Genomic DNA, 16,476 nt, shown 5'->3' with positions numbered 1-16,476 from the left:
TCCTACAGTTACCACTCAGCCCTCCGCATGGGCAGCACAACAGCGTCCCCTTCAGCCTAGTATAGTTCATTGCCTGTTAGTGGAGGTATGGTCGGTAATAGCACCAGGCTGTTTTCGGAGTCCCAGTGTATTGTGCCGTCTGACGTCTCGTCCTCTATCTGCATCCCTGTCCCTCGTAGCTTGGCCGCAGACTGGAGCGCTGCCCGTGATCACTCCAGCATCTGCTCCTGGGTGGGCATTAATTCCTAGCCTCTGCGGCCCTGTGTTGTCCGTCGCTGTTTAGCGCGTCTCCGCCTTGTGGTCTGCAGAGATGGACGCCTATGATGATCAAGAATGGTTAGTTCCAGGAAGGTGCTCTCAATTGAGGGCCAGGCTGGTTCCGGATTGTCAACGAAATTGCTTTTATGTTAGTAAATAATTTTGAGCCGGGCAGGGTACAGGAGGGCGTATTTAAGATTCAGATGTTGGTGGTGCTTTTTTGACTCCCTTGTAAGATGCTCACTGACGCTGGACATTAAAAGTATAGTCCATGAACAGGTACACTCGGGCATTTTCGTGTTGGATCGGTGCATTTTCCTGTGCACTGTGGAGTATTGTGTTCTGGTCTTTGTAATTGAGTATACGGGGTGCTCTATGGTTCCTGTTTCGACTCTGGGTATAACTCTGTTACCTGCCTCACTTCTCCTTGGCTGCCGTCCTGTTCCCTGTTCTCCCTCCCGCGGCCGCAGCATACCATCTTGTGGCCGCCGGGTGGAGGGAGGAGGAGAAGACCACAACCACCGGCATCCTTTGCGGCCGCTGCCTCCGCGCCTGGAGGAGCTTAAAAACTGACGAGAGCCCCGGCAGAGCGGGTGCTCTATGGTTCCTGTTTCGGCTCTGGGTATAGCTCCCTGTTACCTCCCTCACTTCTCCTTGGCGGCCGTCCTGTTCTCTGTTCTCCCTCCCGCCGCCGCAGCATACCATCTTGTGGCCGCCGGGTGGAGGGAGGAGGAGAAGACCACAACTACCGGCATCCTTTGCACCCGCTGCCGCTGACTCCGCGCCTGGAGGCGCTTAAAAACTGACGAGAGCCCACGCGACGCGTGATCACGCGCGGGATCATCCGGGCTAAGCCCGGGCAAAGGGAGGGCCGTCTTAGGCCGAAGTAGGCCGGGCTGGGCCTCCCCCCTGACATTTGCGACAGGAAATTGGACACCGTACCTGGAACGAACTGAGTAACGTGTAATCTCCCTGTTTTGGGAAGAAGTTTAAATTCTGAACTTACTTTTATCACACTGTTAAGTATTCTTAAGTAAACAAACCATCTTTATTCAAGGGCATCTCGGTAGCTAATGTGAGCTTGATAGAATACTGCGGTGATAACAATGAGTCCTGGTAAAAAATCACTGGCGGGAGGGCCTGCTCAAGGGACACTGGACCTATTCATAACAAGGGCTGCAAATGTCTTAGAACGGGAAATAGCCCTCACGGAACGTCTCCTATCCATAGAGCTTTTGCATAACAAGCGCTCGTCTCTGGGCCTCATCCAGCAATCTATTACTCCCCTGAACACACTCACAGAAAGGGATTCTACGGGAGACATTGGCATCCCTCATCAACTATTAGAGCGAAGTGCCTCCACTAACATCAGCAGGGAGTCTGATAATGAGCATTCGTATTTAGAACCCCCTATGACTAGTTCCAATGTGGTCACACACCCCAAGCCTACCATGAAGTTAAACATACAAAATGCACCTGGTCTAGGACAAGTAAACCAAAGGAAACGTAGGGGAAATAGGCACAAGGGCAGGTGTGCCAAAACCCTAAAAACGGCTTCAACAGCCACAAGGTCCCTTAAGGGTTTGCAGGAAAAAGCCGCTAACCTAACTCATCTGCAATGTTCAGTCTTTCCCACTGATGTTCACTTAGAACTATTGGGAAACATTGAACACTTAGTTAGATCTCTCATACTACCACTAATGGAGCGGGTAAAAAAAAGAGTGAACAGCTGGGGGGTATAGAGGAGGTAATTTCATCAAATACCAAAATCTTACATGGATTGGCAGCCTCCAAAGCAAGCCCTACTTTTAATGTGCCAATATCTGATGGGCAAAACATTTATCAAGTAATCAGTAATGGCACTACGTCTCAGCCACAGGCAAATAACCTGTTCCCCCCCCCCCCCCCCTCCCCCTCCAAATTAACCAGTACATGCAAGAAAGACAGGGAAGGGGGGGACCAAAAAACGCACAGAATACCATCCCAGATGGCAAATACGGAAAAACCGCCCGACCCCAAGATGGGGTCGAACGAGGTAGATTTTGTAGAATAGATTTGCCACCTGAATCAGCAGCCTATGTAATAGTCCTTACTAGGGTCCCCGAATTAACAGCTGGAAGGAAAGAAGGGCACCACGACCTTAAAAACAAGGTTGTCCATTGGCTTACAAATGGGCCCTTACCGCCCAATATAAGCGGGGAGATCTTGCATGTAAGAAGACTGGGATGGGTGGGCCAGAGACCTAAAGATCTACCAGGGGACGTGGTTGCTGTAAACTTCAGAGATCGTAGGGCAACTGCGTATCTAAGGGACTGGTACTTGGAAAGCGGAGGGGGAGGAATATCAACTAAGGACTTAACATACTTCTACCCCCAGTACCAGATGATTAATACACGAGTGGCACGGAAATATGGCGTAAGGGAAACACGAGTTCCAGGCTTTAACATCCCAACATTTAACCGTTTTTCTATGTTGTCTGGACTCGATTGGTCGGATTGACGCACAAATGGGATATCCTGTAAACTATTTGTGCCCAGAGGCAGTGATTCGCTAGTGGTCATTAAGGTAACATATGACTGGGCCAAGGAAACCCTCATGAAAGATAGAGGGGGGGGGGGGGGGGGGGGGGAAAGGGGAAAGGAAACAACCCCCATCTTAGTATGGCCCAAGTAGAAAAGGGAAGGGATTTAGATATAGACGTAAACTCTAGAGCTGAACATATACTAAATATAAAGTACACTGCACCCACAAGGACTAAAGCCATGTTCAGGAACATTCATACAGGGAAGCACGCACAGACAGACGAGTGCATTAGTAATAATAAATTTGCCCAACTATTGGTATCCTGGAATATAGCAGGACTCAAGAACTAACTAGTGTCCCTGGATTGGTTAACTTTTATTGACACGTATACGGTAATATTACTCCAGGAGACATGGTAGATGGTACCCCAGTTCAGGCAGGGCTATTTGAACTTTTTTGTACCTGCAGTCCATACCAAAAGAGGCAGGCCTATGGGGGGCCTGACCACCTGGATCAAGCAGGATGATAGGTACACAACTAAACAAATTCTAATTGCAATGCTATTCTTATTGTAAAGCTACAATGTCTCGACTGTAGAGACTTACTTGTTTTCAATGTCTATGCTAGGGGCAAACCAGGAGGTAAATCCTCCGAGATAGTCACCAAGTTGGGCCAACATTTGGACATTTATAATGGTAAGGTAAACTTATTGGTAGCAGGTGATTTCAACTGTTCTTTTGAACCCTTGGATCAAAATGACATCGAACTTACCAAGGGAGAAGATCGCAGTTGGCAGATTCCTCAACTGACCACCCCCCCCCCCCCCCCCCCCCCCCCCAATTAAACGGTGGACTCAGGCTGCTCTTCAGCTCAAAGCCCTATGCCTTGAACAGGGCCTTAGGGCCGTAAATGGCAGGACAAAAACAGATAAAGAGGGGAGACCTGCATTTGATAATGGGGTGCGTACTAGTCGGATAGACTGTATCTTAGTCAACCTAGAGTTCTTGGCATCCATCCATGACATGGCTATTATAAAAAGAACCACAACCCCCCTTAGTTTAGAGCTAGAATTATTTAAAGCAAAAGATGCTGTAGCCAGTTCGATAACCATTGACATTTTTCCCACAAATGATACTAGGAGAGTGAAATGGGCTGAGTGCCTTCTGAAACAGGAAAACATTACTGAAATGGGCAAACTAGTAGTAAGCGCAACCACAGAGCTCCAGGGATGTATATCTGATGATGATCTTATGTCCAAGGTTGTTTCAATTCACACAACACTTTTTACTAGTCTTAGCAAATGTTTTATCAAAGAGGTAACTGGCCTACAACGTAACAATAGAAAGCAGGCAGAATCTTGGTACGGTAAAAGTTGCAGGGCTGCATATAAATTGCTGCAGCAGTAAGATCGAAGAATAGGGATCGAATACATGTTGCAAGACGCAACTATAAAATTACCCAGCAGGAAGCTAAAAAATCCTGGGATGAAAAATATTGGGAAGAGCTATTTGAAGCTAGCAAGTCGAGAAATATGGTAGGTTTCTGGGACTTGGTAAAATGGGGTAAGGGGTGCTATAGGGCCTACCCGCAAAATTATGTCCCTCCTGAATCGTGGGTGTCACACTTTTAAGACTCAGTTTGCATGCCCTGATTGGGAAAAAGGGACAAGCTGTAATATCATCCTTAACGATGTAACTACTACTCCTTTGCAATTCAGCCTGATAGAAGTTGAACATGTCTTAACTACTGTCCCTAAAGGGAGAGCTCCAGGGCTGGATACGATACCCGCGGATCTCTTTATACATGGCAGAGAGGTCTGGGCACCATATATACAGCTACTTGCCAATGCCATTGCTAAAGGCTCCCCAATTCCAGATATCTGGAAGGGAGCCGAAATAATCCCCATCTTTAAGAAAGGAGATGGTGCTGATCCCCCGCAAACTACAGGCCAATTAGCCAGAATTGGATAGACAACGCTGAGGTTATGTGACCACTGCAAGCTGGCTTTCGCCCATTCACGAGTACGGTGGACCAGGTTTTTAGATTTGTTACTATTTATTGGAAGTGGGTAGTTCTCGGAGGAGGCACCCTATATGCGGCCTTTGTCGATCTGAAATCGGCCTTCGACTTAGTACCGCGTACAAGGATGTGGAGAGTTCTTCAGGAGCAAGGCATGCCACCGGAACTTCTTGCTTTTTTAATAAAACTCCACAATAATAATTTTGCGCAGGTCCGGTGGGGGGAGCAAGGCCAGGCCACCGATAAATTTCCAACTCTGAGAGGAGTAAGACAAGGATGTGTCTTGGCTCTGACATTGTTTACGTTGTACATTAACCGGGTTATTGATTATCATAAGGACTTACCTACAGATCCTCCTAAGTTAAATGGTGTCCCGATACCCCTGTTAATGTTTGCCGACGACACCCTTTTAATTTCCAAAACACAACAAGGGCTCCAGAGAGCAATTGGGTGTTTTGAGGCTTTCTGTACAGACTACGACTTAATCCTCAATGTATCTAAAACAAAATTCATGGTCATGCACAGGCATAAGATTGTGCAAGGAAGGGCACTAATGAATGGAGAGCTCCTTGAGCAGACACAATCTTTTACCTATCTTGGAATTACTTTGGGGTCAAGACTGGAATGGAAACCCCATATGAATTACTTATCCACAAAACATGCACAGCTGGCAGGAGTGCTCTTAAGAGAACTACGATCCTCGGCAACACAACCAATAGCTCCAGCCCTAAAAATGTATGATACTAAAATACGGGCTTCTGTATTATACGGGGCAGAACTGTGGGGGCCATTTAATATCTCGGCCCTGACAACTGCCCAAAATAAGTTCATGAGGGGCCTGGTGAGGCTCCCCCCATCTACACCGTTGATACCCCTCTACTTAGATTTGGGCTGTCAGAGAATTGAGGACGTTGCACGATATAGACCGATTGCATACTGGCAGAGGATCTGGGTTACCCCAGAACTCTCTCACTATGCTCAGGCTCTATTAGAAACCAGAGATATGGACAAAGGAAGTAGAATACCTTGGTTCAGAGAAGTTAGGTTGATCTATAAAGCTATGGGTCTGGGGGATCTATGGGATAACCCATTACAAAATACTTTCCTGTCACGCAAGACCCTAAAGGAGCTCTATTGGGCCATGGTAACTCAAAGAGATTTCCAGAAGTGTATTGCTCCTTCAACCACTAGGGATTTCTTGGAGCACAAACATACACCGGCCTACGAACTATATTGGGATGTTATTACCATTCCTGAGGATAGGAAACGGTTCCACCAGTACAGGGTGGGAACTCTCCCAATCAATAAATTTACTAGCAAATGGTCAACCAGTAATGGTGTTTTGTGCCCTTTCTGTACTAATCAACCAGAAAGCTTAGCTCACGTCCTCTTTATATGCCCTGAGTATAAATTCCCACGTTATAAGTGGCTCAGGCCAATATGCATTCAGAAAGGCATCAAAAGAGGAACAGATGCGCTAAGGATTTTAAGAACGGACTGTACCGAGAGTTTAGTAACTGCCGTGGCCAAATTTTTGAACTGGATGTGGGCAATCCGTAGGAACAAACTAAAAATAGTGAACACCCCACCAGTTTAATCTTGTTTTAAATTTTGACTGTCTAATCATTATAAATGTATTGTAAATTTTGTTTTATTTTTAGTGTTTAACCTCAATATATAATACTTATGATTTTAATTGACGTGCATGGAACAATCAGTAGATGGCATCAACCCAGTAGAACTTACAAGAACATCCTTTTGATCTTGCAGTATATCAAGTAAAATAATTATTTACACATTATATTAATGTACTATGGAATTGATGCTGTGTTTTTATTTTTTAAATGTTGTCTTTTATGACATGTAGTCGAAATAAAGACTTAAGAAAAAGGAGTATACGGGCCACTGCGGCTGTCTCACCTCTTGTGGGGACACTGTGTGTGCTCTCCTCACTAAACAACTCTGTGAGGCCTTCCGGGGCTACCACTTGTCGCAGTCAGGTCTCTATGAATTCAGTGGGATTGTTACCTTCACAGTTTCCGGGCTAGCCGTTCTCACGTTATTTCAACGCGAGCGTCCTTCCGTGTCTTCGACTCTGTCCTGTAGCACTGTGACTTGGTGATGAAGCCGGGCAACAACTTCCGTTTGCTCTTTCTGCCAATGGGCGATTTCAGACGGAGACCTGGTGTTAGCTGTTAGGGAGGGGACCCAGAAGGGCTCCCACCGTGGCTGCCTCTTCTCTTCGCACCGACCAGTATGCAAGCCAGATGAGATGGATCTGTTATACCTTCAGGGATTTATACTTGCTGGAACCAGGAGCTGGGCAACACCACAATCTCCAAGTGATTGCTGGCCTCCGCAAGCCCCTTTGTAAAACCCACCTCAGGTTCCTGCAGCAGCAGGGGCACGCTGGCCTCTTCTCCCATTCAGGCCCCTTTGTAAGCAGCTTGTGCCTCTGTAGTGATCGTTCCAGAACAACTCAGCGCACTCTTGTCCCCACACTTTCCTAAATACAAGATTGGCCCAGCAGAGTTGCCGCTGCGGTCTGACTCACTCTGACGCAGCGCTGGATGCACCCTCTGGCTGTGCATGATAAGGAGCAGGCCTGCCCAAATTGCTATCTCCGGGCAGCCTTCTAGCTGTTTGTCAGGCCTTTGAGACTGGCATGTCCGTCTGTCTTGGACGGAAGGGTATGCACTAACCTGTATGGACTCCGGTCAGTCCGTGCGTGTGGGCTGGACCGGTGAGGCAGGGCCTGCTTCTTCAGGGATGAGTCCTTGTCTTCGGCGAGGGGGTGCCGCTCGTGTGCATGCGCTGCGCTCTGTGTCCACCGGCTTTAGGGTCTCTGGCAACCCTAGGGCCCCCGGCGAGCGCCCAGAGGCAAACCAGATCTCTGCGTACCACGCCCTCTAGCAGACACAGCCCAGGTCACGTCCAGGCCAGCAGGGGTACTTGCATCCCGCTGCTTCCAACATATACCTCTGCACTCTCACAGCGCCAATCCTCCAGGTAGGTGCGAGCCAGCACAGTTCGGAGATTGGGTACCACTTTTAGTCGCGGTCCTGCAGTGTGGCGCTTCCTCTCCCTGATCGCTCCGGTGGGGATCCAGGCGCACGGCTGGCGTGCTCATGATTGTGGGGGTGCACAGGCCACCTCCTGCTTCCTATCTCACTTGCTCTAGGTGACAGCCTTGTCCCGCCCCGCCCCGTGCAAGCGGCCTGCTAGATCTTGTGGCCGAACCGACCGGGCGATCCCCTCCCCAGAGATCCCAAGCTCTGCAGGTGTTGGCGCTGGGCTTAGTGTCCACTAGCAGCAGGCAGCCACAGTGGTTATGATCCGGCCTGTCATCGGGGGTCGCACTCCTGCGAGGCCGCCGTCTATCTCGGTCTCTTTGGGAGGAGTATAGCCTGCACACAGGTCTCAGGCCGGAGGTTCTCCCGTGTAGGGGCCAGCAACAGCTAACTGCGTTTTTTTTGGACAGGTGGCTCAGTAGTGTCGGTGATGCAGCAAGATCGTCGGGCCCAGGACCTCTCACCTCGTGCGTCAGCCATCTTTGGCGGTTGGCCACGCCCCCACATTAATTCTATTGTTTGTGATTAGTGATATGTAATGCAAGTGACTAAAACCTAAATTATTTATTATGGTTTTGCATAACCTATCTGAAAATGTGATGGATTTTAAAAATTTTTTTGAATATTCAGCCAGATCAGTGGGCATGGAGCACTTAAATTGGGAACCAGACCCATTTGAGTAAAGATTGAGGCAAAGCAGGAGTGTGATGATCATACTGGAATTGCCTGGTCCGACTCCGGTTGTGACTGTAACACCACATGCAACGTCATTGTCTGCACAGGAGAGCTAGCCTAGAATGATGTGATGGGTTGTCATTCACCATGATGGGTCCTGGGTTCACATATTTGTAGATTGGAGCCGTAGTCCATGGGAAGAATATTGAAACAGTGTACTTGGTGATTAACCTAGAGCAGGCATTCAAAAATGGAACCAGTAGTTATTGTGAGTTTCTTTAACAGCCGTTTTAGGTCTCGCCTACCGCAGCACGCATGCACTGCACTAGGAGATGGCTCTTAAATCACTTCAGACTTCCAAGAGCCTTCTCAGTGTGGGTCTTCCTCCTCCCACACATCCCATTGGCCTTTGCGTGTGGCTTTCAATAATTGAAATGCAAAAAAAGAACAATTGATGGACAGAATGCAGAACCATGTCATACATTCACCCCAGTACAGAGATCTGGGCCTAAATCCATCGTTTTGACCCTGCACCCAATGGGAACAGTCCAGCCCAAACTGCCAAGCCAGGTCCTCCCTGGACTGGAAACGCAGATCTCTGTACTGGGGTGAATGTGTGACATTGTTCTGCATTCTGTCCATCAATTGTTCTTTTTGCATTTGTCACCCCGAGTGGTATGGGTATGTCCAGACGTGGGTCCCGTGCTCTTTATGCCACTGTAGTCAAGCTATCCTGGCTGAGGGCTGAAAGCCTGAAACTGGTCCTAGGATGCTTTTTTCCAGTCCAGGGAGGGCCTGGCCTGGCAGTTCGGGCTGGACTGTTCCCATTGGGTGCAGGGTCAAGACTGATTTGCATATGGCTGGGTCCAAACTGGAATGGCATGGTGAGCAAAAAGTGATGGATTTAGGCCCAGATTTCTGTACTGGGGTGAATGTATTACATTGTTCTGCATTCTGTCCAATTGTTCTTTATGCATTTTTCAATAATTGAAAGAACGCAAATGGCCAAAGGCGGGGGTATGTCCCGCCTTTTTTGTCAACGTTGACTCCCATGGCCTATGGGTCTCGGGAGCGAGCAGGGGCGTGCAGCCTGCCAGCTGCATTCCTGGTGTCTCAGTTTACACGTGCCGCGCCTTGGCTTATGTAATGCATCGCTGCTTCCTCTGACGCGCCGTTGTTTTCCTTATCCATGCCCTTTGTGTGGCTTGTGTTTTTTTCATTGCGATGATATTGAATTCAAAATGTGTCCTCCGTGCTCAAGCGATGAAAAAGTAACGTTCGTGTATGGCCAGAAACAATTTGAACAAACACTGTTAGCAGTAGGGTTTCTCTAACATCTCAGAAATACAGTGCGCCCAAACGGATATGATTTTCATTTCGTGGAAAGTGTAGACGTGAAATGAATCGCTATCCTGACAACTGGCCATTGTAACAAAATTGCAAGTTTTGGGTACATTAATGTCAGCATTGAACCAGAGCATCATTCCGTGCAAACTGTGCCACATTCAAAGTCGCCTGGGAGAATAAGCGGATTTCAAACGGCACCTGCGTGGGTACAACTTGTGGTGTGTGCATAGGACTCTGAACTCTGGTACAATTGTGCCATGTTGTGGCATTGAACAAAGTTTTTGCTTTTCGTCAAACAAAGGGCGTTCTTTATTATATCTTGCTACGAGTGTTCTCTCTCGCTACTGGGAACAGGTTTAAACTGCACGTTGGTTCTGTGCAGTTAGGCACTGCACTAATCGGCTCTGAATGAATAATATTACACTTAACCTTTTCCGGAGATCCTTAGATTCCGAGGCCCCTGACATTTTTGAACTTCCTAATCATGGGCCACAATTAGATAAGATATATTCTTAAAATGCCATCACCTTATCTATATGCAGCATAAATGCTCCCTTGTCTCTATGCAACGTAGTTTCAAAGAAATGTTTGGAATCTACCGCTTGATGGCCAATTTAGAGTATAGAACAACCTACATCAACATGTCCTGCAGTTTTTAGGGCAAAAGTGATTACGCTTCCAACAGTAATTGGCCATTACACTATGGCCAATGGGCGTCCTGTTTTGATAATTGCTAATCATTCTTACTTAGGGCATAGTAGGGGTGGCGTAATACTTCTCTCTGCTTAGTATTTTCTTTTTGCGGGCATCACTCAAAGGGTGGAGGGTGTTTAATAATCACCCTGCGTGGCATGTTAGTACAGCACAGAGTTTCTCTGTGGCTATTTGCTTGTTTTATAAAATGCTGTTGTTCGGTGGGTTTTAACTGTAAGGTTCTATTCTAGGCGTGTTTCAAACATAGTAGGAATGCAAAGTTTTGTGAGGTGAGTAAAGCTTATCTTTGATATGCAAGCAAGCAGTGGAGCAGAGGAAGGGACCGAGAAGGATAGGCTACAATGTTCAGACACTATTGACTAGTAAGAGGAAGGGAAAGTTCTTCATATTGGCAGCACAGCACTTTACTGCTAACAGGCGGCTTTCAGCGCATCTCGCTATTTATAGCCATTATCATTCTTGCCAATGAGGAAGTGATTGTTTTTACCAAATCGCAGTGCCCTTCATAGGACAAATTTGCTTCAGTCTCACTCCGCACCTATCACTCTCCCTACTTTCCATGACTCTCACCACAGAAGGGCCTACACAATATGGCATTCCCGCGGGGCGTTCCTAAGGTGTTTGTCTGCGTACATCTTTAACGCCGCTCACCTTTTCCGTGACGTTTGCGGGTAACCTGTCTGGCTGGGTGGCTCGGCGTACAGCAAAGAATCTAAAGCAGTTCCAGGGAGTGTCCAAGCCATTTTTGTTTCTCATGTGGCAGTGTATTGCTGACGTGTTGCCTAACCTATTTATCTAATATGGCGCAGAACAACGTGTCTGACCACACCGGCCGATTACACAGTACATTAAACAAATTAAACCACATAAAGAGCAGCTCTGCCGTTACTGAGGCTACGAGGAATTAGGAAACTGGCACTTAACTAAATGATTGATCTTCGCCCTCTTGTACAAGCCCCACTGGAAGGGGGAAGTTAGTTCACTGTGATAAGATGGCTACTCTGTGTGCCTGAATGCACCCCAAGCTGGGCTGTGGTGGACAGAGCGGAAAGCAGTATTCTGGTTACTGGCGGCTGTGACTTTAGAATTTGCATATTTGAGTGCTTTCTCACGTCAAATTTTGAGTAACTTGCTCCTAACTTAGAAACCTGCTCCCCTGATGCCTCTACAGCTTCTCACTCGTCTTCCATTCTGAACCTACAAGTCTCAGGTTGCTTAGACCTATTGGATTTAAACCCAGGATAATGTGCTGCATGACTTAACACTTAAAGCCAAAAGGCGAGACCTATTCGCTCTGCCAATGCTTGTTATATAATGTGGGTGGGCATGTGAGACTGATAGTTATCAGTAGCGTTGAAATGCCAAGAGCATAATCCTAGTTCTGTCCGGTTTTAGAAAATGAAGTATTGTGTTGATATAGTGTGAAGTAGCTTGATTAATGTTTAAAAAATAAATGACTAAATAAACAAGGCTGAGAAGATATTTTAATTAACAAACAACCTATTCCAGATCTTGCCAGTGGCCATTTGCTACAGTGTCAAAAAAAATTGGAAAACCGAAAGATGCACTTTAGACCCTTGAGGAGAACAGCTAACTGTGTCTGAGTTCCAGTCTGATGTCTTTGTGCTGCTGCATGCCATCTAAAGTCTGCACAATTTTCTTTTGCGCCATTTTAAATTGAGTACAAGTGTCTATCTCATGTTTTAAAGCACAATATAGTCGCACCAAGCTGTGGTGGGCACACTTTGGTAGAAGCCCCACCCATAGAGGCTTGTGTCCTGCGAAGGAGCAATACCAATTTGGAGCATTTACAATGGGTTCCATTATCTAATGATGGAATAATTAAATAAAATTCAGTGAGCTAAAAGCAACAAAATGGCAACATGGTATAGCTGTTCCAGTGGGTGTATGTTCAACTATGTGATGTACTCTGATTTGTATGTTCTTGATGTTAGGGAGATGGTTGTGCCAGTTAGAGTGCCTATGTTCTGTATCCTGCCCTGTCTGTACTAGCAGTAGCTTGTCACTTAATGAGATGCAGCAGGGCTATTTTGCTCTTGTTTTTCTCTTTGCCTACCATGCTCTTCACCATATGAAGTTAATTGTGTAGGGCCAATGTGAGCTTCACCTGCATAATGCTTTTACTGTTTAAGTTCACACACATCCTGGTTATCCATGGCTGATACCAACTCCTCCCTATTGTTTGCCAGAGCAGTGTGTCCCAGCGCTTATTTTCATCTCCCCATAACTGAGTTTGTGTGTGGGTGTTTTTTTTTTTTTTTTTTTTTTTTTTCAACCAGTTTTTTGCCTAAACTAGATAGGATTACTGCTTCATGAGAGGGTTTGCACTGTTCATGTACCGGCATCCCTTGACACTCGATGCTGGCATATCTGTCCCAATTTTACCATCTCACCGGGTATAATGCCTTTAAATGTTGGAACCAGTTTTCAGTGATAATTCACTACTCCTAAATGAAGCCTAGTAGCAATAGAGTCAAGTAGTTACCATTCTGGCCTTCCTGGATTTTGCTTGAATGCTGTTTGCTGAGGGAGGAAATCCCAATTATGAGTGATCTGCATATTTTTACTCCTTTCAGTTGAGTGCACAAGGCGTACTAAAGGACTGAAAGCTGTGGGGGGGGGGTGTGACTAATGGCAATCTGTTTTTCCATTCATTTTCCGTATGAAATCCTCACAAACATTATTTGGGGCTCAGTTTTAGAAACTGAAATGGACTGCTTCATTGCCTTTGTAATTTTGTCCATGCCTTAGTTTTAGGTCTGTTTCATCTCTGCAACATCAGGCACCTTGGAGGTAAGGATGGCTGTGGGCACACAATTGACTGCACCTCTGGTGAAGTTGAGGCACACTTGCCTTGAAAACTAATCTACCCTATATCTAACAGCACTCACACAGGCTCTCCTTGGGTTACTGCAGCGGGCACAACGGTGGTAATGGTCAGGTTTTCTGCTTAAGAGCACTTTTTTTTAATACAAGTTGGATTTGCTTTATTTGAATAATCATTTGATTTTTTTTTCCCTTCTACACGGCTGCTTGGTTTGAATTCTATAAATTATAATTTGCACAAATTTAGCACAGTAAATTTGTCAAGGAAATAAATGTGTGAAACTTCCATTTGTGTGGGATGGGAGTTTTGCACTGATGCAAGATGTTTTTTAAAAAAAACAAACGGATGTGATTTGGGGAATTACCACTACTTTGAGTTATAGGAAACTTGCCCTGAGAATTGGGCACTGTTATGGCATGTAGGATGCTGGACTGTGTGACCATAGACCATAGAATATATGGGAAGTCTCTCACCCCATTATCCAGGAATTTCAGGAGAAAGTTTGTTCTCTTCCCAAGAGCAGTGCCTTCTGTCCTAAGCTCTTACTGTCTTCCCCAGCACATGCTTCTTTGCCCCAGACTTGTGTACATGCTTCAATCAATCTGCATTTGTAAAGTGCAAATTTCACCCCTGTAACAGCCAGGTCCTGAGACTCTTTCTGAAGTCTACCAGTGAGTGGACCATATGGATGTGGAGAGGGAGGTTGTTCCAGGTCTTGGCTGCGATGTAGGAGAAGGATGGCCACTGGTGCCGCTGATGTGGGAGGGTGTGTGAGGGCCAGTGAAGAGGAGCGTATGTATCTAGCGGGTTGGTGGAAGTTCAGTCAATGGTTGAGGTAGGCAGGTTCTAGGTCATGGAGGGCTTTATAGATGTGGGGGAGGATCGCTTGCTAGTATGGCTCGCCTTCATTCAGATGAATCTTGCCCCCATACCTGTGGTTTGTCATGCCCAGTCTTCTGCTCTACTTCAGACTCTTATCTTTTATCCCCAGGTGTGCAGTTTACCTCTCGCCTCTTCCAGAGTGTTGATGTTTTAACATTACTAATGTGAAGACCGCCATCCTCATTTTGTGTTGAGGCACAAACAATTAAACACATAAAATATTCCTAAAATGAATACATTAGTCAGTCTATACAGTGGACCAGTCAGTGAATGAACGAGCTTATCTTCCCTATCTACAGACTTTTTAGCCCTGAAGACACTCCACGAGCAGGCAAGGGAGGACTTGGACGTCCCGATATCCATCGAGGAAATGCAGTCCACATTACAGCAGCTCACTGTGAAGAAAATGGAAACCTTCTCAGGGGTCTCACTGATACACCTGGTTCTTTAAACCAACAAAGAAGAGATTGGCACAGAAACTTTAATATAAAAGACCTTATTTTTATTAACTTTCAGATGAGGGAGACTACGTCACACGGTACCCTCAGGAACTGTAGGAGGCATTCTAAGGAGTACAGAGAATAGGGGCCTTATATACCCACACGGGCTCAAAAGAAGGCGGTACAAGTACATATGAGAAGAGTTGCACACATAGATGGTCATACAGAAAATGCAGTCAACAAGTAGGAGAAGTAATGAGTTACTGTCATCAGTTAGAACAGCCTGACCGTTCTATACTAGGAGCAGGTGCATTCTACTAGCTAGGCCCTTCTGAGCATGTGCGAGGTTCTGGAAGAGGGAGAAAGCAAATGGCTAGCACATAGCTAACTAAAATGGCTGCCAAGTGCAAAATGGCTTTCAGCTCATGCTAACAGATCCCTGCAATCTTTAACAGATGGTCCTTTTAGCAAGCGCTAAAGACATTCCCATGATCCAGTAGGAACATAGAAAATATTTGCACATCAATTTTCATAAATTTATCAATATCCTAATTCATTGCTAGGTGGGCATTTCTGATTCTAAATATTGTTAAGCGGGCATATACAAGGTATAAGCAGGAGTACAAAGGGAACAGAGCATTGGGTCATACAGATAGCAGGAGAGAGTAATGAATATTATCGCGAACAGAATTATCATTTTTCACAACCCTGAGCGAAAAGCAAATCCTAGAACCATCCAGTAAAAACATTTTCAGGGCTCCTATGCATTTCAGTGACCATCCATTTCAACTTCAGAATAGCCAACAGCACATATCTAATTACATTTTCATTAGACTTTTCCATTTTCCTTTATGAGGGCTAGAACATCAATAATTATTCAAGGAAAGGGCAAAGTAACATTTGTCAACTGCTCAGGTGAACTTTTCTCTCGCAGAATAAACATTATTCCTAATGCAAATATTAAAGCAGTCAGACATATTACAAAAACTATCCTGGATCCAGGGGGCCAGGAGGACCACAGAGGGCCATGAGAATTAGGATGAGGAGCCGCAAAGGGCTGCTCCTCAAAAATGGGACAACTAAAGGGGTTCATTTTTAACAACAACAAAAAAAGTCCTTGGGAAATTAAAGCCGCTGTACAACCAGCCAGAGGGGAGTCTTCACCCTGTGTCCGTTTGAGCCTCACAGGCAGGCTCTTGTTGTTTCCACGGTGGAGCTGCACAACCCGCAACTCAAGAATCACTGCCCAGTTTCAAGGGAAATGTTTCTTCTTTCAGGATAGGGCAATCACCTTCTGGGGCAAATGCCTTCAGCGATCCTGTCCAGTGTCTCAGGCAGTGCACCAGTTTTCTTCACTTCAATCTAACAGGCACCAAAGACACAGCACCTGGACCCTGAACTCAAGTCCTTCCCTAACTCCTGTATTGCTCTGCTGGCGCACTGCTCTTTCGTTGGGGCCACAGATTGTATCCAGTGTACCCAGGTATCTCTTAATCAACAACCAAAGGTGCAGACTTTACAGCCAGCATTCAGGAGCGTGATGCTGAAGTACCTGAAGCAACCCTTGTTTCAAAGGGGGTTACCTCAAGCAAAAACTTCCTTGCCGTTCTGGTCGGTCTGTGACTCTCAGCTGGGCATCAAAAACTTGATCCACGATTTCTCCTTTCTGATTTGTGACCCCGTCTTTGGCCCAAGACAG

At 46.2% G+C, this 16,476-nt stretch overlaps 1 protein-coding gene across 3 annotated transcripts in view; it reads left to right on the top strand.

Moving 5' to 3' along the window:
• The window catches only part of LOC146784361 (RNA/RNP complex-1-interacting phosphatase-like), a 141,818-nt gene that overhangs the window by 90,816 nt on the left and 34,526 nt on the right, over positions 1-16,476 (top strand). For 2 of the 3 annotated variants that reach the window (XM_085636198.1, XM_085636197.1), the window contains exon 10: positions 13,380-13,421. The exons of the other annotated variant lie outside the window; for it this stretch is intronic. In XM_085636198.1, the coding sequence (XP_085492324.1) occupies positions 13,380-13,421 (42 nt within the window). The remainder of the gene's footprint in view (positions 1-13,379; positions 13,422-16,476) is intronic. 3 annotated transcript variants of the gene reach the window in all.

This window comes from Triturus cristatus, chromosome 11 (genome assembly GCF_964204655.1).
Source record: "Triturus cristatus chromosome 11, aTriCri1.1, whole genome shotgun sequence".
Classification (NCBI taxonomy): Eukaryota; Metazoa; Chordata; class Amphibia; order Caudata; family Salamandridae; genus Triturus; species Triturus cristatus.
The sequence above is the reverse complement of the archived record's forward strand: the minus strand, read 5'-3'. Positions and strand labels throughout refer to the sequence as shown.